The sequence below is a fragment of the Aquarana catesbeiana genome, linkage group LG01, assembly GCF_042186555.1.
Source record: "Aquarana catesbeiana isolate 2022-GZ linkage group LG01, ASM4218655v1, whole genome shotgun sequence".
NCBI lineage: Eukaryota > Metazoa > Chordata > Amphibia > Anura > Ranidae > Aquarana > Aquarana catesbeiana.
Genome location: NC_133324.1, coordinates 585140519 through 585166741, shown reverse-complemented (window position 1 = coordinate 585166741; position 26223 = coordinate 585140519). Strand labels below are relative to the sequence as shown.

Sequence of the window (26223 nt, the reverse complement as noted above, 5' to 3'; positions counted from 1 at the left end):
GATTAGAGTGTTCCCCAAAAACCCATTCAGATCTGGAGATCATTCCGACAAGAAATTATGACACACACAAGGCATGCAATTCAGAAATGATCCCATCCTTTACTTCCCTATTTTCACTTATATAACCAACATGACATCACAACAAAAGTCCAACCCCTTCATTAATATATGCTAAATTTACAGACATACAACTAACTAATAATAGAACATAATTTCTTCATACAGAAACTGTCAACAAGAAAGAACTTCATGCGTCATTTCGGGGAAATCATATGATTTACAAGAATTTGAAACTAACTTTTGATAGACGTCACATATACATATTATTCTAAGATGGATACATATTCTTATAGCTAAAATGGTGGACAGCAAGCTAAAATATCCTTACAATCCCCTCTTTGATCACACATGTATATATATATATATATATATATATATATATATATATATATATATATATATATATATATATATATGTATGATCTCACTTCCCTATCATGGTGGTATTCTCAGCCTACTTCTGATGATACATACTGAGATACGTTTTATTGGGAGATGAGGGATCTGAAATGTGAATGGCTCTATTAATAAGGCACATAATAAGCTTGTACACAAGATAAAGGAAAAGGAAAAAGAATATCCAAGAGAATATCCCTTCAAATCCAAAATTAACATTTCCAAAAGGACTCCAGGTCTGGGCTATGTTGCGAGCCTCTTGTTGCAGCTTGGCCACCTCTTTTCTATGCTATCACATCATAATAGTCTGGTACCTCTATACTGGTATTGTGTACCCAAGTACAACATTCATAATCCTCAGTCATTTTACATAATACTGTATGGGTTAAATTCATGCTTTCAATGGCTAATTCATGCAATTCTAGTTGTTTTCTAATAGCCCTAGTTTCAACATTAAGTTTAGAAATGTCATCAGAGTTCTTTTCCATCATCTCATCAATAATTCCTAAATAATTATTCAACCTTTTCATCAAATTTATTCCCCATCCTGCCCAGGAAGGGAACCATGCCCAGGCCATATCCTTTTCAAGGAATAACTCTCTCTTGTTACGATGTTTTAATGGATACCTGGGGTGTATACTAGCCTCAAGTAAATGACTCCCATCACTATCACCTTTCACCCCCATTATGGGCACCAGTGAGGTCAGGTAACACCAGCCTTGGACCTCTTGTGGAATCCAGGGATAACAAGTCTTTCCACAACAAACATAAGTGTGGTTACCAAACGAGAAGGGCATATTCACAGCAGTCTCTTGATTTACTGCTGTAACTGCTGCTAAAACCTGAAACAAATACTGTACAGATTTACTACTTTCATCTTCAGAGGCAAGAATCTTTTCAAAATCAGCCCGTACTCTGACCTCATCGTGGTGTGTTTGATATAAAGAACAAAACTTCCCACTAGGGGCATAGCAATTAGAAATGTTCAAAACTAATTGACTACAGATATGAGCATTTCTAGTAGAATTCCCTAAATTAAAACACCAGGTAGGATTATGACTTCTATTGATGATGTGAAAGGAAATGGTGTCATTAGTTCTTCTGCTGACATTCAAAAGGTCAAGGGGAATATTTCCTTTTAAAAGGGGAGTAATATTTAAAGGTATAGCTATTAGGGGTATCCTAACAGTGCTACAGTTTACTACAGATCCAACATTTTTGAAATCCTGATTTCCGAGCATAAGCATATTTCAATTTTAACAAAAGCATTTTATCAGCAAAATTATCTTCAATGTCTCTCTTGTTTCTAACTTGTATCACTGTAATGTTCTCCTATGTATGTGTGTTTCCACAAATACTTTTAATGCCACCCAAATCTTCAGGATGACAAATACAGTTAGTGAAGATCCAAGTGGGCGGGAACACTATCAGGGTGATCAGGAACAGGAAGCAAAATGTTTTGCCAGAAGTCTGTGGTGAAATAAGCAAGGTCATCTTCTCTGGCCGGACCTGCTTTTCCAGGAACTCCTCCTTCATCTGCTTGGACTTCTGCTTGAGGGCCTCCTGTATTAAGGATCTCCTTCCTGCTCTTGGGGCTTTGGGCAACCTTTTTCACTCGGCTGGCATGGATCCCGGACTAGCAGTTTTCCACCACGATAGCCATTCTGATCACTGCAATCACCATAGTAGGAGGTCCAAAGGGATACTCTTGCTTCTTATTTCTGTTCAGCTGTTGGACCACCACGGTGTCTCCCTCCTTGAAGAGGTGAGTAGCTTCCTGTGAAGAAAAAAGAGAGGTGCGAGCAACATTTCTTTGACTGTATCCAATATTTCAACCAGTTTTCTTACATATTCTTCCTGTATTAAGTCTAAATCTTCCTTTTCTACCATTAAAGGTGCTCTGGCCTATGGGGTGGGGAAAAATCTACTCATCAAAACTTCAAAAAAAAACTTATTTCTGCCTGGACTGCTGGGAGGACCTTTCTCAAATTGGCAAAGGTTCCTCCTGTGGCCTTTCTTATCTTGTCTTTTATTGTTCTGTTCATCCTTTCTACTATTCTTGAACTTGGAGGGTGATAGGGAATGTGAAACTTCCATTCTATCTTGAGAGTTTTTACCAAGTCCTGGCAGACCCTGGCTATAAAAGCTGGACCATTTGAGAACATGTCCACAATTTATCAAAATATATTCCTGTCTTTTGCCTAGTTTGGGCCTGTATGTGAAATCAGCCGTGACTTGTATATCTGCGTGGCCTATTCCGTGGTACTGTGAATGCACTTGCTGTTGGTATACATGGTTTCCCCTCTTTGCAGAGAAATCCAGACCTTGGATCTCTCTACACACCCTTTCCATTCCAGTCCCTTAACTCATAATTTGATGCATAATCCTGGAGATCTGCAAGTGGCTTTTCAAATGGGGATAGGTCAGGTATCAGCATAACAATTTGGATGTCTGCTGTCTGTGAGATAGCAGCTTTTTTAGCAGCAGGGTCAGCCAGACCTGCTCATTTCCCCTGGCTATCTCTGTCTGTTGGCCTATGTATGCTCTGCAGTGTACTATAGCCTAGAGCAAGAACCATCCACAAAAACATTCTGTGTGTCCGGTAGTGCTGTGGACCTGGGTGATGTGTCTTGGTGAATGAGGTTTATGCAGTCATATTATGGCACAACCTCATCCTGTTCTCCTTTTTAATCCTAAAAGAGCGTTTAAAATCACCTCATATCCGCTCAAACTCTGAGCAGACATGTGCTGTGTATGTACATTTTTCAACAAGATTGACACATTGTGGGTGATGTGAAGTGTGGTGTCGTGTCCCAGAGTGAAAGAAGTGACCATCTCAACCACCATAGATCAGGACGCTTGAGCGCACCGGGACCATCTTTGAGAAAAAAACTACAGGGCGCAGTCTCCCACTATATTCCTGGGCCAGTACTCCCGCCATGGTTCTGCAATTTTCCCTGGCAAACAAGTGAAACATTTTGCCATATTCAAGGAGGCCTGAGGCTCGGGCTGGTAACCATTATACATTTCAACATGGCAAAACATGGCAAAAACATTTAACATTTCATCAGACCATTTTACAGTATCAGACATTTCAGAGACATTGCTCCAAAGACATTGCTTGTCTCAATATATTGTCATTGAAAGAGCAGTCAGGTATCCATTGGCGGCAGTAACCAATCATACCTAGGAAGGTGAGCATGTCCTTCCTATTAAGTGTGCGGGGCAGACCCATTCAGAGCCGCAGCTCTTTTATGACTGACTCTTCTTTCTCCTTTTGTGAGCACAAATACTCAACTGTTTTTTTTCTTTTGACAACATTGTAACTTTTTCTTAAACATTTTGTAACCACATACATGTAACCATTTCAATAAAGATAGGCTATCAGCTCGGCAGTCCTCCTCTGAAAAACTACAAATCAAAAAATCACCAACATACTACAACAGTACAGAACCATGAGGGGCAGTCCAGGGCCCAAGGGTGACTTGGAGTACGCGGGCCGTGTCTCCTCGTCTACAGGGATAAAAAAAAACATTCTTTAAATCAATCACAGAAAAATACTCTGCATCGCATGGTATGGCAGTAAATATTGATGGCACATCAGGCACTACTTGGGCAATTGGTACCACTAGGCTATTAATGTCCCTTAGGTCTGGTACAAACCTATAGTCACCGTTTGCCTTCTTTACTGGGAGTATTATAAGGCGAAACAATTTCCCTTAAGATTCCTTTCTTTAAGAAATCCTCTTTCTCTGTATGTAACTCCCTCTTTGTCCTTGCCCCCTTTCCTCTTTTTATAAAAGTTTCCCCTTTGATTTCCTAAGAAATCATTTTGCTAATGTGTTGATACTGGTGTTTGTTTTGGGATGTCAAAACATCCCGCTGCGTCTTTTTCAATCAACGTTTTTTTTTTTTTGTTCAAGACAGACTTTAATAAGTCTGTATTTAAAGGACTGTGCATTTCATCTTAAGTGTTAAATCCGGCGTCTTGTGTAATGAAAGGAAAACTTTATATAACTAACTGCGTAGCTACTTCCTTTTTTTTCCCCCGTGCTTTCTGCTTGTTTTAAAACTATGTGCTTTGTATTCTGACCCTCTACGGCGTGCGCAGCCTCTACAGCTTTCGACTTCTGTGTAGTGGTATGTAAGATTTAACCCTTAATTTACCATCCCATGACTCTGCTAAACCCATCGTGGACAATGTATGGGCTAGGACACTATAGGGAGCCTCGGTCCAGCCGATCTCCACAACATATATATTTATTTATTCTTTCTAAACATTCTAATTAGATACTGAATCTCTTTTTTCCTTTTTGCAGTATGCCAACAGGTTCAAACAGTGCCTTCAATTGCGGTAGTACTAATGCCACAAACAATTCCCCACTATCTATTACAGTCAGTGAGATATTAGTACTTGAACCCTGTTGGCAAAAAGCCAAATGTCCAAATTTTGCACCTGACTTCCCCTTTGCAAGAGATGTCAGTAGCAAAAAGAATTATTCAAAAAGCATGTTTTAATCAAAGTTATCCTCACCAATTTATGTATTACCTTAAAAAAATGTTATTAACGCTCTACCCATATTTTAAATGGTAAAAACGTCCCTAATGTCACAATACTTCAAAATCCGGGGACAGACTTGATAAGTCTCCCCTGCTCTTCCAATAAGTGACATTACTCCCTGCACTGTCAATCCTTCTTGAAACACAAATTTGTGTAAACCAGTAATACAATCAGGACACTTTTGAAACCTTTTTTTTACTTTCCCTAAGATGACACTGAACGTCTGATTACAGCAAGGCAAATAAAATATTTTTACTCACTGCATCAATGCCAAAATCATCCTGCCAACTATATATATATCTTATACTTTAGAGTCAAAGCATTTATATATAAATCATTAAAAGTCAGCATCAATACATCACCAAATATTGTAACATCACTCTACGTTTCATTATAATACAATGATAATGCAATGCAGTGGAAAGGTGTCATCTTACCTTATGACACCTGACAAATTCCACACAGACAAACAGATGACCTTATTTTATCTACTTATTTTATCTCCTAAGCGAAAGAAAGGCAAGCAAAGAGGTTTGGGTCTTTCTGGCACACTCCATCAGATATCTCTATAAAACTTCTTACAGTACTGTATTATATTACTTTGGGTTTCTCAGAACCCCTTGGACTAACTCAGAGTCCTTCTTTTTTGGAACTATCTCAGAGTTCCTTTGGACTACTCGGAGCCCCTTTGGACTACTCAGAGTCCTTTCTTTTTAGAACTATCTCAGAGTTCCTTTGGACTTCTCAGAGTCCTTTCTTCCGTCACCCGAATGGAATTCTACCTACCGAGGTTCATAAATGTCTTTAACACTACACCTTCTGTTAATCCCATATAGGGAAACGGTCTTTTAAACTAAAGTCACGGCAAGAGAAATAATATTAATTAAATCAGACTCACCCGACTTAAATAATGACCGCCCCACTTTCTGACACCAAGCTGTCGGGGTACATGTATGTTCTAAAAGCAAGTGAACCCTCGTATGATATCCTGATTAGAGTGTTCCCCAAAAACCCATTCAGATCTGGAGATCATTCCGACAAGAAATTATGACACACAAGGCATGCAATTCAGAAATGATCCCATCCTTTACTTCCCTATTTTCACTTATATAACCAACATGACATCACAACAAAAGTCCAACCCCTTCATTAATATATGCTAAATTTACAGACATACAACTAACTAATAATAGAACATAATTTCTTCATACAGAAACTGTCAACAAGAAAGAACTTCATGCGTCATTTCGGGGAAATCATATGATTTACAAGAATTTGAAACTAACTTTTGATAGACGTCACATATACATATTATTCTAAGATGGATACATATTCTTATAGCTAAAATGGTGGACAGCAAGCTAAAATATCCTTACAATAGGGTAATAAGAAGGAAGTGCTGGAACGCAAAGCACACAATAGAAAGAGGCCTGGAACGCACGCGGGGCCGCCATTTTGGCGACACCCGGAAGTGAATGTATGTGGGCACGAGCTGGATTCTCAATGAGGGGGTCTTTATAAGGAGTAATGCAGCAGTGGTAGAGTACCCCAGATGAAGTCTGAGTAGACGAAACTCGTCGGGAGACTCCACTGCCTGCCACAATTTTATGACAAGCGCTTTTTAAACAGAGAAAATGTAAGTGTTTTACTTTTAAATAAATTCATTTTTACAAAAACTTTATTATACTATGCGGCCCCTTTTTTCATCCTTCATGGGCCACCGCACCGAGACCAAGTTACTGGTAGAAGAGCTCCAGTTAGAGTCCTAGATGCACTTTGGATTCCACATCATTTGGCTGGGAAATCCCACTCCATTGTCTGTTGACAATACAAGCTTTACCGACTCATGAGACGTATGTTTGTATGAGTCCAACTGCTCCGGTAAGCCTGCATTGCTTCTACGCGGTGGATCCAATATATCTGTGTCACTTTTTCTACCAGCTATCCACGTGGTGAACAACATTACCATCTTTATGGGACTTTTACCACCCCTTTTGAAAACTTTGTTTTTTATCTAATAGATGCCTATCAGAGTTATTTACATCACTACTCTTTACATATTCAGTCATTTGTGTTGTAATTTTTACAGTATTTTCCATTTGAAAATTGCTTTTTGTATTATTACTAGCGCTACACCGTATATGCACTTAAACAAATATCATGCAACATAAAAAAAATTTATTAACTTTAAGAGAACAAATTTTCCAAGGATGAGGGCTGCTCTCCATGACTTATACTGGGGGGAATATTGGCATCAATGGACACAGGAAAAAAATGGGAATTCTTCAAAAAGACTGTATGCAAACTCATTGCAATGTATATTCCCATGGGCATTAAGTTTAAAAAACTAAAAATTAAACCTATGTGGCTCACAGCCAAAGTTAAAATGGCTATAAATAATAAGAAAAGAGCTTTTAAAAAATATCAAAATGAAGGAACACTATTGTCGTTTAACCGGTTCCCGACCGGAGCACGCCAATGTATGTCGGCTGAATGGCACGGCTGGGCAAATGGGCGTACCTGTACGTCCATTTGAATTCCCCGCCGTGCCATTGCGCGCGCGCCGGCCGAGAGCTCCGTGAGTCGGGTTGCGGGTCCCGCGGACTCGATCGCCGTGGGGATACCCGCGATCGCCTCACGGAGAGGACGAATGGGGAGATGCTGATGTAAACAGCATCTCCCCGTTCTGCCTAGTGACAAGTGTCACTCGATCTCTGCTCCCTGTCATCGGAGCAGAGATCAGTGATGTCGCACACCAGCCCATCCCCCTGACAGTTAGAAATCACTCCCCTAGGACACACTTAACCCCTCCCCGCCCCCTAGTGGTTAACCCCTTCACTGCCAGTGTCATTTTCACAGTAATCAATGCATTTTAATCGCACTGATCGCTGTATAAATGACAATGGTCCCAAAAATATGTCAAAAATGTCCGACATGTCCGCCATAACGTCGCAGTCACAATAAAAATTGCTGATCGCCGCCATTTCTAGTAAAAAAAAAAATTTAATAAAAATGCTATAAAATTATCCCCTATTTAGTAAATGGTGTAACTTTTGCGCAAACCAATCAATCAACGCTTATTGCGATTTTTTTTTTATCAAAAATATGTCGAAGAATACGATCGGCCTAAACTGAGGAAAAAAAATGTTTTTTTATATATTTTTGGGGGATATTTATTATAGCAAAATGTAAAAAATAATGCGTTTTTTTCAAAATTGTCGCTCTTATATTGTTTATAGTGCAAAAAATAAAAATCGCAGAGGCGATCAAATACCACCAAAAGAGAGCTCTATTTGTGGGAAAAAAAGGATGTCAATTTTGTTTGGGAGCCACATCGCACGACCGCGCAATTGTCAGTTAAAGCGACGCAGTGCCGAATCGCAAAAAACGCTCTGGTCAGGAAGGGGGTAAAATCTTCCGGGGCTGAAGCGGTTAAATGCTACAAAGAATATAACAGAACATGTAAAAAGAAAATCAAGGACGCAAAAATTCAAAACAAACGACAGATTGCAAAAGATAGTAGGACAAACGCCCAAAAAATCTTCAAATATATTAATAGTAAAAAGGTCAGGTCTGAGCATGTAGGCCCTTTAAAAAATAATCTAGAGTGGGTGACTGGGGACAAAAAGAAGGCTAATTTATTAATGACTTTCTTCAGCTCTATGTATACAAAGGTGCATGGGGGAGCTCATGTCCATAATGGGGGTGGTATTGGCACAGCCCCAAATGATCCACAATGGCTCAAAGGTGATATGGTCCAGAAATATTTAGAAAGAATAAAGGTGGATAAAGCACCTGTACCAGATGGCATCCACCCACCTAAAAGAATTGAGCTCTGTCATTTCAAAGCCATTGTTTCTAATTTTTAGGGACTCGTTAATGACTGGAATAGTACCACTGGATTGGCGTAGGGCCAATGTGGTGCTCATATTTAAAAAGGGATCAAAGTCTTTACCAAGTAACTATAGACCTGTTAGTTTAACTTCTACAATTGGGAAGATACTGGAGAGTTTAAAAAAAGGACCACATAGATGAGTTCTTGCTGGAAAAAAATATTTTAAGGAACAGACAGCATGGATTCATGAAAGACAGAGGTTGTCAAACAAACCTGACAAGGAGGTAAGTAAAACATTGGACAGAGGGGTGGCTGTGGATGTGGTATACTTGGATTTTTCTAAAGCGTTTGACACAGCTTCCCACACACGACTAATGTGTAAGGTAAAGTCTACAGGCTTGGAAAGATCAATTTGTAAATGAATAGAAAACTGGCTAAAAGACCAAATTCAGAGAGTAGTGGTTAATGATTCTTACTCTGAATGTTCTAAGATTATCAGTGGTGTACCCCAAGACTTATTGTTGGAACCCTTACCTTTTAATATCCTTATAAATGATATAGGGTCTGGGATTAAAAGTACAATTTCTGTCTTTGCAGATGACACCAAACTATGCAGTGGATTAATGTCCTTACAGGATGTCTCCAATTTACAAGCCGACCTCAATGCACTGTCTACTTGGGCAACTAAGTGGCAAATGAGGTTTAATGTTGCATGCACCATACATATGGGGGGGGGGTACAACTGGGGGAATCCATAGTGGAGAAGGATTTGGGGAGTTTGGTAGATCATAAGCTCAATAATAGCAAGCAATGCCAAGCTGCAGTTTCCAAATGTTTTTCTTGTTTCCAAAGGTTTTTCTTGTTTTAAGAGAGGTATGGACTCCAAGAGAGATATAATTTTGCCCCTGTACAAATCATTAGTAAGACTTCATCTGGAATATGCAGTTCAGTTTTGGGCACCAGTTCTCAAAAAGGATATCGGGGGAACTGAAGAATGTGCAGAGAAGGGCAACCAAACTGATAAGAGGCATGGAAGAGCTCATGAGCTATGAGGAAAGATTAGAGGAACTGAATTTATTTTCTCTTGAAAAGAGGAGATTAAGGGGTTATATGATCAACATGTACAAATACATAAGTGGTACATATAGTGAACTTGGTGTTGAGTTATTCACTTTAAGTTCATCACAGAGGTCACGGGGGCACTCTTTATGTCTAGAGGAAAAAAGATGTCATCTCCAAATACGGAAAGGTTTCTTCACAGTAAGAGCTGTGAAAATGTGGAATAGACTTCCTCCAGAGGTCATTCTGACAAGCTCAGTATATTGCTTTAAAAAAGGCCTGGATTCTTTCCTAAATGTACATAATATAGCTGGGTACTAACATTTATAGGTAAAGCTGATCTAGGGAAAATCTGATTACCTCTCGGGGGATCAGGAAGGAATTTTTTCCCCTGCTGTAGCAAATTGGAGCATGCTTTGCTGGGGTTTTTGCCTTTCTCTGGATCAACTCTGGGTGAAGGATTGTGTATATGGGATTGTATGATTTTTTTTTGGTTGAACTAGATGGACTTGTGTCTTTTTTCAATCTAACTATGTAACTGTGTAACTATGCATTCTACAGGGCCTCTGCTTTCAGAAAATATATAAGGTTCAATGAGTTTTAAGTAAATCCCAAAAACCTGATATGAACATATCTGTAAAAAAAAATAAAAAATGTTGCCCCAGAGGGAAAGTGGTAAATTGAATAACTTTGCACCAAATTCATCATATAGGCTATTGTTTTCTTACATAGTGATTATATACCCCTTTGAATGTCCCTTGTCACCGGAGAATATATTCAGTTAAGCTAATCTTTCCTTTATAGCTGAGGTCCTCCATGCCTCTTATCAGTTTAGTTCCCCTTCTTTGCTCTCTCTACAGTTCTTCAACATCCTTTCTGTGAACTGGAGCCCAAAACTGAAAAATGATGTCTGCTACATTTCTTTGGTAAAAAAAAATAAATAAAAAAAATAGGTGTATATTACAGTCCTGCTCAAAAGTTTGCATACCCTGGCAGAAATTGTGAAATGTTGGCATTAATATTCAAAATATGACTGATCATGCCAAAAAACTGTCTTTTATTTAAGCATAGCAATCACATGAAGTCATTTATTATCACATCATTTTTTGGATCCTTTTTTAAATCATAATGATAACAGAAATCACCCAAAAGGCCCTGATAAAAAGTTTACATGCCCTGGAATGTTTGGCCTTGGTACAGACACAAAAGGTGGCACACACAGGTTAAAATGGCAATTAAAGGTTAATTTCCAAGGTTCGTGGCTTTTTAAATCACAATTAGTGTCTGTGTATAAATAGTCAATGAGTTTGTTGGCTCTCACATGGATGCACTAAGCAGGCTAGACACTGAACCATTAGGAGGTAGAAAAGAACAGTCAAAAGACCTACATAACGAAAATTTACAAAGATGGAAAAGGATATAAAAAGATATCCAAAGGCTTGACTATGCCAGTCAGTACAATCACTTAATAAGAAGTGGAAAATTTGGGGATCTCTTGATACCAAGCCAGGGCTAGGTAAATCAAGAAAGATTTCAGCCATAACTGCCACAGGAACTGTTCAGGATACAAAGAAAAACCCACAGGTAACCTCAGGAGAAATACAGGCTGCTCTGGAAAAATATGGCGTGGTTGTTTTTAAGGCGCACAATATGATGATACTTGAACACAAAACAGCTGCATGGTCAAGTTGCCTTTTGTACAGTAAAGAAGCCTTTACTGTACAAGTTCCACAAAAAAGCCTGGTTACAATATGCCCAACACCACCTTGACATGCCCCATTGACTTTTTTTTGGCATTGGTGCAGTAAAGGCTACCTTCTGGCAGCTCAACCATGCAGCCCTTTTTTGTTCAAATATTGTTAAATTGTGCCCCAGAAAAACAACCACCCCATTTTTTTGGAGAGCAGCCTGTATTTCTCCTCCAGTTACCTGTGGGTTTTTCTTTGTATCCTGAGCAATTCTTCTGCCAGTTGTGGCTGCAATCATTCTTCGTCTACCTGACCTTAGCTTGGTATCAAAAGAGCCCCTAATTTCCACTTCTTAATAAGTGATTAAACAGTACTGACTGGCATATTCAAGGCTTTGGATATCTTTTTATATCATTTTCCATCTTTGTAAAGTTTTATTACCTTGTTACGCAGGTCTTTTGACTGTTCTTTTCTACCCCCTCGTGGCTCAGTGTTTAGCCTGCTTAGTGCATCCATGTGAGAGCTAACAAACTCATTGACTATTTATACATAGACACTAATTGTGATTTAAAAAGCCACAAATGTGGGAAATTAACCTTTAATTGCCATTTTAACCTGTGTGTGCCACCTTCTATGTCTGTACCAAGGCCAAACATTCCAGGGTTTGTAAACGTTTTATCAGGGCCATTTGGGTGATTTCTGTTATCATTATGATTTAAAAAGGATCCAAAAAACTATGTGATAATAAATGGCTTCATGTGTTTTCTATCCTTAACCAGTTCAATACAGGGCATTTATACACCCTGCCTGCCCAGACCAATTTTTAGCTTTCAGCTCTCTCACACTTTGAATGGCAATTACTCAGTCATGAAACACTGTACCCAAACAAAATTTATATCATTTTTTTCATACAAATAGAGCTTTCTTTTGGTGGTATTTAATCACCACTGGGTTTTTCACTTTTTGCGACATAAGTGAAAAATGAGCGAAAATGTTGAAAAAAAAATATTTTTTTTATTTTCTATGATAACATTTTGCAAATAAGTCATTTTTGTTCGTAAATTTGGGCTAAAATTTATACTGCTACATCTCTTTGGTAAAAATAACCCAAATTAGTGGATATTATTTAGTCTCTGTGAAATTTATGGAGTCTACAAGCTATGGTGCAAATCATTGAAAATTGATCACACCTGATCACACCTGATGCACTGATGGCCTATTTCAATCTTGAGGCTCTGAAATGTCAGGAAAGTACAAATACCCCCCAAATGACCCCTTTTTGAAAAGTAGACAGTCAAAGGTATTTAGTAAGAGGCATGGTGAGAAAAGGCATGGTGAGTTTTTTGAAGTTGTCATTTTTTCCCACAATTCTTGGGAAAATTAAGATTTTTTTTTCACAAAATTGTCATAATAACAAGTTATTTCTCACACACAGCTTCCAATTACACCCCAAAATACATTCTGCTACTCCTCCTGAGTATGGTGATTACACATGTGTGTGACTTTTACACAGCCTGGCCACACATAGAGATCCAACATGCAGGGAACACCATCAGGGTTTCTAGGAGCATAAATTACACCTCTAATTTCCTAACGACCTATTACATTTGTGAAGGCTCTGGAGCACCAGGACAGTGGAATTACCCTCAAAATGACCCCATTTTGGAAAGCAAACACCCCAACGTATATTCTATGAAGCATTATGAGTCATTATGAGTCTTTTGAATGGTTCATTTTTTTCAACAAGTCTTTGGAAAACATGGTAAGAAAATTAAAACGTATTTTTTTTACTAAAAGTGTTCAGTTTATAAGATATTTCTAACTCAAAGCATGTATATAGCAAAAATGACACCCAAAAACACATTCTGCTACTCCTCCTGAGTATGGAGATACCACATGTGTGAGACTTTTACACAGCCTGTCCACATACAGAGGCCCAACAAGCAGGGAGCGCCGTCAGGCGTTCTAGGAGCATAAATTACACCTCTAATTTCCTAACAACCTATTACACTTTTGAAGGCCCTGGAGCATCAGGACAATGGAATTACCCACAAAATGACCCCATTTTGGAAAACAAATACCCCAACGTATATTCTATGAAGCATTATAAGTCTTTTGAATGGTTAATTTTTGTTTGCACAGGTCTTCAGAAAACGTGGAAAGAAATGAAAATCTATTTTTTTTTTTTTTTTTTACACAAAGTTGTCAATTTATAAGATATTTCTAACACATAGCATGTATATAGCAACAATTACACCCCATAACACATTCTGCTACTCCTCCTGAGTATGACGATACCACATGTGTGAGACTTTTGCACAGCCTGGCCACATACAGAGGCACAACATTGAAGTAGTACCTTCAAGCGTTCTAGGAGCATAAATTACACTTCTCATTTAATTCCTACCTATCACACTTTTGAACGTCCTTCAGCACCAGGACACAAAACCCACAAAATAACCCAATTTTGGAAAGCAAACACCCCAACGTATATTCTATGAGGCATGGGCTGCAGATAGGTACTCGGGTACTCTGATGGGCTGGAGATAGGTACTCGGGTATTTTGATGGGCTGGTGACAGGTACTTGGTTACTCTCATGGGCTGGTGACAGGTACTCGGGTACTCTGATGGCCTGGAGATAGGTACTCGGGTATTTTGATGGGCTGGTGACAGGTACTTGGTTACTCTCATGGGCTGGTGACAGGTACTCGGGTACTCTGATGGCCTGGAGATAGGTACTCGGGTACTCTGATGGGCTGGTGACAGGTACTCGGGTAATCTGATGGGCTGGTGACTGGTACTCAGGTACTCTGATGGGTGGTGACAGGTATTCAGATGGGCAGTGACAGGTACTCAGATGGGCTGTGACAGAAACTCAGGTACTCGGGTACTCAAGTGAACTGTGACAGGTACTCGGGTGCTCAGATGAACTGAGACAGTTACTCAGGTACTCAGATGGACTGTGACAGGTACTTGGGTACTCAGATATACTGTGACAGGTACTCGGGTATTCAGATGAACTGTGACAGGTACTCAGGTACTCAGGTACTCAGATGAACTGTGACAGGCACTCAGGTATTCAGATGGGCCGTGACAGGTACTCGGGTACTCAGATGGGCTGTGACAGGTACTCGGGTACTCAGATGGACTGTGACAGGTACTCGGGTACTCAGATGAACTGGGAAAGGTACTCAGGGTATTGGGTACTCAGATGGGCTGTGACAGGTACTCAGGTACTCGGGTATTTAGATGGGCTGTGACAGGTACTCGGGTACTCAGATGGGCTGTGACAGGTACTCAGGTACTCAGATGGGCTGTGACAGGTACTCAGTTACTCGGATACTCAGGTACTTTGATAGGTGGTGACAGGTACTTTGATGGGTGGTGACAGGTACTTTGATGGACTGTGAGATCCTCTTTATTGGGGGACAATCAGTGTGTGTTGGTGTACACTGTAGGCGGTAACAAGCTGTTACCACAACCTCCTTCTCACGCACGATCGATGTGTGAGGAGGAGAACCCGGTAACATCTCGTTACCGCGGTTTGTTGACATTCTGTGACCTGCTGTGATTGGACACAGCCGGTCACGTGGTAAAGAGCCAATTTCATTGGCTCTTTACTGCAATCGGGGTTGGGCTGTGTCAGGGTGACAAGCCTCATCCTCGATCGCTGCTCTGAGCGAGCCCTGGGGGCATGCACAAGTGCCATGCACGTGGACAGTATGTGTGACCAGCTGTGATTGGACACAGCCGATCACGTGGTAAAGAGCCATTTTTTATTGGCTCTTTACACGGATCTGGGATGGGCTGTGTACGAGAGACACACCTCATCCCCGATCGCCGTGCTTCGGGCCCCCGGGGGCCCGCAGGAGCGGCGAGAAGCCGAGGACGTCATATGACACCCGCCCAGGATGAGAGATCCCATCTGCGGACCTCATATGACTATAGCCTGCTATTGAAGTGGTTAAATAAAAGATAGTTTTGTTGGTATGATCAGTCATATTTTCAATATTAATGCCAAAATTTCACAATTTCTGCCAGGGTGTGCAAACTTTTGAGCACAACTCTATTTATTATTATTATTATTATACAGTATTTATATAGCGCCAACAGTTTACGTAGCGCTTTACAACTTGAGGGTAGACAGTACAAGTACAATACAATTTGATACAGTAGGAATCAGAGGGCCCTGCTCCTTAGAGCTTACAATCTAAGAGGATTAGTCTGAGTGTGTATGTTATTTCATCTGTATAGAGTCTACAAACCATGATATATATATTTGAAAATTGAGCACACACAAAATGTCCAGAACTACTTGTGGAAATAACTTTGTCTATATTGAAATCCACAACAGTCCAAAGGGCAGGCAAGATTTAGGGAAAAGAATCCTGCAGCTCCTGGGTAGATCTGGAACTGATCCAATCCGTGGTCATGAAGAGAAGCAGAGAGAAGCTTGAGAAAGGGGACAGGGACCCTGAAACATGTCACTGCATGTTTCTCTCCACTGATGGTTTGCTGCTGTTGACTGGATAAAAGTTACATGTTGGGCGGCCATAGACTTCACCATCTCCAACAGTTGTGGTGGTGGGTGCAGCTCTTTAGCATGGAGGCTTAGCGATACATGCCCATACACCATCACTTCATGCTGCACACTATTGTTTTTATGGAATAAAGCCTGATGTACACACTGCCTATTTCAATTATTGAGACTGTAAAATGCCAAGATAGTACAAACACCAATAAAATTACCTTTTTTTAAAAAATTATACAATCCAAGGTATTTAGTAAGAGGCATTATGACATTTTTGATCTTGTAATTTTTTGCCAGAGTACTTTGGAAAATCATGTAAGGAAATAATATGTGTTTTGCTTTCACAAAATTGGAATTTTAACAAGTTAGTTCTCACACACAGCGTAGACACACTTACAATTACACCCCAAAACACATTCTGCTACTCTTCCCAAATATGGAGATACCACATGTGTGAGACTTTTTCACAGCCTAGATGTATAGAGGGGCCCAAAATTCAAGGAGCATCCCCTTGCTTATCAGAGCCATTAATTATGCATCTCATTTCCTGACTATCTATTGCATTTTTGGAGGCCCTGGTGCACCAGGACAGTAGACACACCTACAAAATTACCCCATTTTGGAAAGCAAGCTCTCAAAGTTTAAGTGGTGAGTCTTTTGAAAATATACTTTTTTTGCCACAAGTTTTGGAAAATGTGGAAATCAAAAGTTGACAATTAATAGGATATTTCTAACACACAGCATGGGCATCCCAAAACACATTCTACTTTTCCTCCCTGAGGATGCCACATGTGAGACTTTTTCACAGTCTTAAAACTTTCTAGGGGCAAAAATTATGCATCTAATTTCCTGACTACCTTTGGCATTTTTGGAGGCTCTGGAGCACCGGGACAGTAGAAACACCCATAAAATGACCACATTTTGGAAGGTAAATACTCCAAGATATTTTTAGAAGGAAAGTGTTTTAAAGACTTAATTTTTTGCCAAAAATTTTGGAAAATGTAGAATAAAAAGGAAAATAATTTTTTTCACAAAGTTATTCATTTTATATGATATTTTTCACACAAAACATGGACATACTTAAAATTACACCCCAAAACACATTCTGCTACTCCTCCTGAGTATGGGTTTACAAAATGTGAGGCTTTTTCAATGTTTGATTATGTACCAGACATTGCATCTTGTGTGTCACAAAATCAACCAACTGTATCAAAAACAGTGTACTGTAATGGTCGCCTCTGTATGAGTCAGGGAATATAGCTTAGTGTAGTGCCACTTATAGCAGTCCCTGTTCCTATAAACCAAACAAGCCTAGCCTACTGGTACATACCCTGTTTCCCTGAAAATAAGACCTAGCGTGATTGTCAGTGATGGCTACAATATAAGCCCTACCCTCCAAATAAGCCTTACTCTCTTTCCCCGAAAATAAGCCCTACCCTGAAAATAAGACCTACAACCTTTAACTAGGGCTTATTTGGGGGGTAGGGCTTATATTGCAGCCATCACCGACAATCACGCTAGGTCTTATTTTCGGGGAAACAGGGTAGCTGCCCCCCGAAATGCCATATTCACTGGCTAGGAAGTAAAGGAGTATGAACAAAGGGTGAACAGTTCCTATTGTTCCAGTAATGCAGTTATCCACAGGGGATGGCTTGGACTGGTGAATCTTAAGAATGTAGTCAGTGGGACAAGCACATAGGTTAGTTCAGGCAGCAGACAAAAGTATGCTCAATAGACAGGAAATGTACTGGTCCAGACAGTAGGCAGAAACATGGTTAGTAAACAGGCCACTGGTCAGTACAGGCCGCAGGAAGAGGCAACACTCCACTGGTCTTTGTTTATCAGGAACATTGTTGCTGGCTGCACTGACTCTGGTGACATTCTACTGATGTGGCGAAGATCAGGGACACTGTTGATGGCTGCACTCACTCTGATGGCAGTGCACTGGTGTGGTTAGGGAACAGGAACATTGTTGTGGGTTGCACTAGTCTAGTGACACTGTGACTAGTGTGATGGTGATCAAGGACCCTGCGACTGGCTGGTCACATTGTCTGTGCTTGGGGCCTTGCACCCACACCTGAACCAGCACGGATTAAAAATTGGGAGCAGCAGCTGTGCCCATGTAGTCACAGTGTCCCAATAGACATGAATGAGACTGCCTGGTGGTGGTGGATTGGTGTAGTGGTGTTCAGGAACACTGTGACAGGCTGCACCGGTGTGGTAAATTTGTAAGGGCTTGTTTACACTTGTGGTTTAGGGGCAGTAAAACCCTGCAGTTGATCCAAATTTTTACTGCCTCAACCACTCCCCCTTTAGCTGGGAAGGTAGTGACCGGGGTTTACACATGCCACGGTAGGAATTAAACCCCCTGTTGCAATTGATGGGCACTACCTCCTGCTAAGCATGACCCATCCAAGTGAAATGGCCCCTGTAACTGCCACGTGATTGTGGCATGGTTGTCCAGTATATAGGCATTTAAAACAGGCAGAGAGGAGGCAGTATACCTCCTCACCACCTGTTAAATGCTCTTTGAAGAGTGAGTAAAATGCAGGTCATTCTTCAGTGAACACTGCAAGTGTAGATGAGCTCTAAAAGAAAAAGTGTATTGTCACCAGAGCAGTGCAATGTCTCTATGGTGGCATTGTACTGCTCTGGCCTATGATCAGAGACACTGTATGTTGCAATAGCTTACAGTGCCTCTGATCACTAACCAGAGCAGTACAATGTCACCATAGTCACACTGCACTGTTCTAGTGACAGTGATCAGTAACAGTGATTATTTTTTTGTAGTTTGTGATTGTATTTTTACTTCTTCCATGTGTAGTACAGTGACCAGTACTCTATTACACACTCACCCAGCCAATCGCTGTGAGAGGAGAGAATTCAAAGGCTGCAGCATTGCAGCTTTTGTTGACATGTATAATCGCTGTGATTGGTCACAGGGATCACATAGTACAGGGCCAATGAAATTGGCGCTGTACTCCGATCTGTAATCTGCTATGTTTGAGGGACACAATGATCACAGATCGCGCAGCTGAGTGGCCTCTGTGTCTGCACACAAGCAGCGAGGATGTCAGGACAACCAATATGTCCTTCCAATCCAAGGAAGCTCCTGCCCAGCCAAATATACAGTATATAGTGGCCGGGCTGGAAGTGGAAGGAGCCACATTGGCCTTGTGCCAACCCAGCTCTTAAAATTATAGACAATGGCTTTGAAAAAGCAGAGCTTAACTCCTTGAGAACATGTGGGTTTAAGCCATGCAGTCCAGGTGCTTTATTCACCTTTATTATGTCTATTTATGGACTATATCAATTTTGAGCAATTGTGATTCATTTGAGGCTATAGCAATACTATCCCCATAATGGACTTTATCCCCACTGTTTTTCTTTGATATACAGAGATGAAGAAGGTATTTAATTTCCCTTCTCATTGTACCCAGTCAACACATCTGAGGTATTTTGTAAAGAGCATACATGCTAAGACCTTATCTTTTTTACCATTAATAAACTGTATTTAAAGAATTTTGGGGAATTGGTCCTTCTCTCTTTTGAAACCTGTCCTTCGTAATAAAATTTTTGCAATCTTGATTTTTTTTTTTACATACTTTGTTATATTCTTTATAACGTTCAAATGATGAATGTGCTCCTTCATTTTCTTAATATCTTCAAATGTTTTTCCTATTCTTAAAGCTTTTTTCACATAAGCAACAAATAACTTTTTCAACATATTGCCTTGGAGAATATATTCACATTCAGTTGATCTGAAACATTGTGAATTTTGTTGTGTTCTTTGATGACAATATTCCCTCCCAGCCCATGTCTTGGAGAGCAGCCCTCAGCATTGGACTTTTTTTATTTATTATAACGTGTTTTTATCTTTCCAGTATGTGCTTGATGTTTACAACTTAAATGAAATCATGTTATGGTTACTGCTACCCAGATTTACTTTTATATGAACATTGATAATAAGCTCCACATTGTTTAAGAATAACAGGTCCAACAGAGCATCATTTCTAGTGGGAGCATCCATAAACTGTTCCATAAAATTGTGGTGTAATAAGTTTCCACCCTTTTATTGTTCTATCAGTGCCAAAACACCAGTAAGTTTTGGGGTAGTTAAAATCACCCATCATAACCACTGTCCCAGCTCTTGCAGCCCTTTCTGTCTGTGTAAGGAGCTGAGCCTCTCCCTCCTCATTAACACTGGAGATCCCTTTAAAAACGCCAATAACTAACTTTGCAATATGTACACATATACAGTATGTAATTTCACCCATAATGCCTCAGTACCATTTACAAAAGATCTGCTTTCACACTCACTGTCACCTTTTAATTGTACCCTGTTTCTCCAAAAACAGGATAGCCAGTAATTTTAACAGGAATACTCATGTGAAGAATAAAGCCAAGATTCCGCAATACCAATTAAATCATGGTGCTTTTCATGCACCAAAGCTTCCAAATTTCCTATATTGCTTTGCAGAATTCTGGTATTAGAGAATATACACTTTAATTCATTTTGCAATTGTATTTAACATATCTTTATTTGTAGCGCAAAGAGTCCAGTAATTGCCAGTGTTTTTTGTAACATGGGAATCGCCTTATCACCTGCCAAACCCCCCCCCCCCCATTTTAGTCTGACCCCTTATCTGCCCCTTTGTATTCTAACTCTTCTTCCCTCTCAATCTCAAGCCTGGTACACACTATTTGTCTCTTTCATTCAACCCAGCAGGTTGGAGCCGCTGTACCAACTATGCAAAGTAAGTACAGCGACCTACCCCCCCCCCCCCGCCCCGCCAGAACACTCTGATCAGCGCTGTCTGCCATTGGCAGGGAGTGATGATCGGGAGTCGGTCAGCTGCTGGTTTTCCAACGTGCTCGTCCATATTACACATGGGCCAAATGTCTGGCATTCTTTTTTTGGAACTGGCAAATGTCTCCCAACATTCAGCCCTTATGTACCCAGCATCAGTTTAAATACACGTTCAACCTTCCTCTAAACCCCTCCCCTAGCACAGCAGACCCCTTCCATTTATCTGCAAATCGCTTTTAGCATATAGATTGTACCCCAACAAAGTCAGGTCTCTAAGCTCCCACAATCTTTTCTGTGTTGTGCATGGCACAATAAATATTTCAGAAAATATAACCCTGCCACTAGGAAGACAGCAAACCAGTTGGTTGAGGCAATCCGGGCAAAAATTCTATAAGTCCTCCTGAATATATGATACCCTATGACCACCATCGGCCAAGAAGGCCTTACTGCATTATTCCCACCACCCCTACTAAATGGGTTTTACCCCCATCTATTAGGGGTAGTGGTGACATCTAGGGCTGCCGCCTCTGGGTTTGTTACCTGCACATCATAACCCAACCTGGCAAATTTATTTGGGCGTTCAAATACAAAACCAACCTTCCTTTTATGTGAACTTATGCCACTACCTTTAATTACAGTATCCAACCTGCCTACCTGATCATCCAGATTTACCCCTCCACCCTCCACATCAGGGGTCTCAAACTCAAATTACCTGAGGGCCACAAGACAAGTTTTCATATCCCATGGGGGCCGCATGCAAACTTTCAAACTTCAAAAACACCACTTGTGTCAGGGGACCCATTATTACCCCAGCACTGGTGTCAGCGGACACATTATTAATCCCTAGCATTGGTGTCAGCGGACGAACTATTAACCCCAGCATTGGTGTTAGCGGACAAACTATTAACCTCTAGCATTGGTGTCAGCGGACGCACTATTAACCCCCAGCATTGGTGTCAACGGACGCACTATTAACCCCAGCACTGGTGTCAGCGGACACACTATTAACCCCCAGCATTGGTGTCAGCAGACGCACTATTAACCCCCAGCATTGGTGTCAGCAGATGCACTATTAACCTCCACCATTGGTGTCCACGGACGCACTATTAACCCTATCACTACCACCTACATTCCACAAATAACTCCCCCCAACACTTCACAAATACCCGCTGTTCACAAATTTCAACCCCAGTCACTCCACTAAGGATTTTGCTCAGCCTCAGTGTGATGGCTCACTTACCTCTCCTCCTGGCAGTCAGCTGGTGGCCTGATCTTCTGATTCCCGAGTCCTCTCCTCCTGTCAGGTCCTAGTGGCAGGGTACCCCGAGAATGCCATGATCTCCCGCCCTGAGGTGGCAGCAGGACCCTGGATCCGGGCACAGCCTCTGAGGGAGCACAGCTCTGAATGATCATCAGAGCCTAGGTGGGCGGGGCGATGGGTGGATCCTCCCTCTGCTCTGTTCTCGCTCTGCTCTCCTGTGCTGTGTCTGTTTCCTTTACTGTGTGTGCTGGGCTGCAGCAGCATGCAGGGGAGAGAACGCAGGGGAGAGAGAGAGCCCCCAGCCGCTGCGCGGTGCGCCCCACGTACCCGCCCAGGATCAGCCCTGCCTGCGCGCCATTTGTAACCAGTTGATGTAGAGCAGGAGTCTCAAAGTACCGGCCCGTGGGCCGTAGATGGCCAGTACTTTGAGACCCCTGCTCCACATCAACTGCTTGCTCAGTGAGCAGAAGACTCCTCTCAATGTTGTCAAGTCTCTTCAGTGTTGCAAGTCCCCAATGTGAGCTTATTATTCAATGTATAATCAAAAGCTAAAATGCCTCTCTTTTGCTCCTGATTCTCTTTTGCTCCTGATATGGCATCACATTAAAGAGGTCCTGTCATGCTTTTTTTCTACTACAAGGGATGTTTACATTCCTTGTAATAGGAATAAAAGTGATCCAAATTTGTTTTTAAAGGGACAGTGTAAAAATAAAAAAATAAAAAGTAAAATAAATAATAAAAAAAATTTAAAGCGCCCCGTCCCGCCATGCTCGCGCGCAGAAGCGAATGCATACGTAAGTTGCGTCTGCATATGTAAATGGTGTTCAAACCACACATGTGAGGTATTGCCGTGATCGTTAGAGCGAAAGCAATAGTTCTAGTAAAAGACCTTCTCTGTAACTCAAAACCGTTAGCCTGCAGAAATTTTTAAATGTCGCCTATCGAGATTTTTGAGGGTCAAAGTTTGTCGCCATTTCATGAGCGGGTGCAATTTTGAAGCATGACATGTTGGGTATCAATTTACTCAGCGTAACATTATCTTTCACAATCTAAAAAAAAATTGGGCTGACTTCACTGTTTTCCTATTTTTTTAATTAAAAAATGTATTTTTTCCCCCAAAAAATGGCATTTGTTGCGCAAATACGGTGTGACATAAAGTATTGCAATGACCGCAATTTTATTCTCTAGGTTGTCTGAAAATAAATGTATATAATGTTTGCGGGTTCTACGTAATTTTCTAGCAAAAAAATTTATTTTAACTTGTAAACAACAAGTTTGAAAAATATTCCCTTCTATTGTTCTTAATCTGTAGTGATTGTAGATCTTTATTCACCAAATCCCTAAAGACAGAAATAGCAGGTGCCAAATGGCCCAGAGGGTTAAACAGAGACGCATTAGACAGTCCAGAATTTCGCATATTAACCGAGACAGCCACATTAGAATGATAAGGGTTCGAGATCATATGCCGTTGAATGCTGACTTTTCTAATGAATTTTTGCACGTCAGTATACGTTTCAAATTTGTTCAATGATGTTGAAGGGGCAAACTTGAGGCCATGATTCAGGACGTGTTTCTCCTCATTAGATAAAACGGTCCCGCTCAAATTAAAGAGACCAGAGTCCCTCAGACCCCCTCCTTTTTTAAGCGCATCCTCCTCCCCCCTCTGGTGCCCCTTTTAGGTCTATGCCCCTTTTGCTGTTTATGGCCCTGGGAAAAAAAATCTATTAAGACCACCATCAACAGGACCACTTCTTCCAGCAAAATTATAGTCAGAAGGGCGGTTCTGTTGTTGCCACCAATTACCTCCCAAAGGAGTTCGGGGGAAATGGCCATCACGTGATTGATATTGATGACCCCAATCATCATGATAATTTGTGATGTATCTATCATCCCTATGGGGACTGTCCCTATTCAAAAGGTTCAAAACGATTCTGAACAGTGGTTAGGAAAAGAGCATGGTGTGTATTTTGACCCCTCTCAGAAATCATTGGCTTGGATCACACATTAGCACATGACATTACATGTCTGAATTTGTTCTTGAGATATACGTGTTTATCAGCATTTTATTTTACATCTACAAGACCAGGTTCACTGGACATGATTTCAACCATGTTACTTGTTGCAGAATGAACTGCTTTATGTGACACAATTGAGGATTATGGTCTATCATTATACATTTCCATAATATTAAAACAATGAGCGATTAGTCATTGTTTTCTGCCAACAAGTTGCAAACCAATAACAGTCAATCACTTTATGTACACTGACCTACTGCAGACAGTTTTGCAATTGATTACAACAATTTTCACAGGCAAGGTTAGTCCTAAAGGGAAAGACGTATTTATTGTCCAAAGTCTGGGAGCTCCACCACACAATCATTGTTTTATGTCATACTAACAAATGTCAGTAGCTTAGTAGCTAGTCAGCGATGTCTCAGGGAAAACTCTTAGCCAGATTCCCCAGACATCTGAGTAGTCTTTAGTTTCAAGTGAATGCTAATAAAAAGAGTGATGGATTTACACAGTCTTCTTGAAAGATAGATGCATACAACCTCAGAAAATGAGAGCTGTTATTATTTTCTTTCTCTCTCTCCCCAAAGCCCAGAAGCAGTGCTTTATTTTGGGATTTCTGTCATTCTAGGTATTTTGGAAATATTTGCTGTGTCTCAGGGGATTGTGGGAATAAGAGGAGTTTTCAGCAACTCATTTCTAGCCATGTCTAAAAAGGGAAAACTACATGCAACTGTAAGTAACAATATACTCTATGTAAATATTTATTTCATTATATCACACATTTGTCTTTTTAATTGCACTGTTGAATAATTCTTTAAGCATTATTTCCAGAAGGTAAATCAACATCCATCTTTTTATCAACATAAAAAGTTGAAATGTGCAAAAAATTATGTGGAATATTTGCTAGATTTTGTTTAGCTTTTTATTTGTTTTTGTGTTTTATTTATTTATATTTTTTGTTTTTTTTAATTATCGTTTAAATGCATGTTGAATTTTAATTTCCAGGTAAAGAGAACTTGCCAGGTACACTATATATTAGTGATTTATTCGGGTATACCTTTGGATCTAACTATATCATAAGTGTGATTTTATTGTTGGCAAGTGGAAAGAAGATAAAAGTGTGTTTAATTATTTCATTACTTTAAATTATTATTTAAATGAAAATGACTCTAGTGTGTATTCCTTCCTACCTGACTAAGCAATCTTCATAGTTCCAGGGCACACTTTTTTGAGCTTTGTGTTTAATTAAGTAGCTGCAGTTACTGTAAATGAATCCATGGCCCAAGGATTGGCCACATTGACCAGTCACTTCCACAAAAGTTGTTGTCTTTCTTCTGTTTTGTTAGATGAAATGCTACAGCAATTCTATTTAAGCCAGCCTAGAAGAGTGTTTTTTTCTTTGTTCAGCCAGGGAACAGAATGAAAAAAAATGAATCGATTACTCCATCCCCGCTGCGACATTGTTTTTCAGATAGCAGGACTTTCCATGGTTAGAATACAATGATCAGCGGCTGCAAACATTTTCCAGCATATCCCTTTGAAAGAAGTCAATAAAATGATTGGTTTCTGTTTATCAAAATAACCACACACTGATTAAAATTCTGACCCAGCCAAATTTCGATCAGTGTATGGCCAGCTCTTCTTATACATTTCAAAATGTCCCAAAGTATCCATGACCATTTTGACAATCATGTGACAAAGTAGGAAGGTAAAATGATCACACTAAACCTATTTCCATTGTCAAACCCTCATGTGCATGGGCTAAACATTTTTGACGAATACCCTCAATTCTACAACAGTGAATATGCATGTGAGGGGATGAAGAAGTCATAAAAAGGGTATGAAGGATCATAAGCCTTAATATCAATGTTTATACAAGGGTATGATTTATCTTAGGCATGTTACTGATTCAACTGCTGGAAAAACCTTATGAAAGAGCTTCAGTTGTTGTCTTGTACATGGGGTAATACCTTCAATAAGCACATCAATACAATTTTGCAGTTAAAAGA

At 40.3% G+C, this 26223-nt stretch overlaps 1 protein-coding gene across 1 annotated transcript in view; it reads left to right on the top strand.

The window, feature by feature from the left end:
• Positions 1–26223, top strand: part of FGF5 (fibroblast growth factor 5) — a 119497-nt gene that overhangs the window by 59918 nt on the left and 33356 nt on the right. Inside the window, exon 2 of the mRNA XM_073597953.1 lies at positions 24843–24946. Within this exon, the coding sequence (XP_073454054.1) occupies positions 24843–24946 (104 nt within the window). The remainder of the gene's footprint in view (positions 1–24842; positions 24947–26223) is intronic.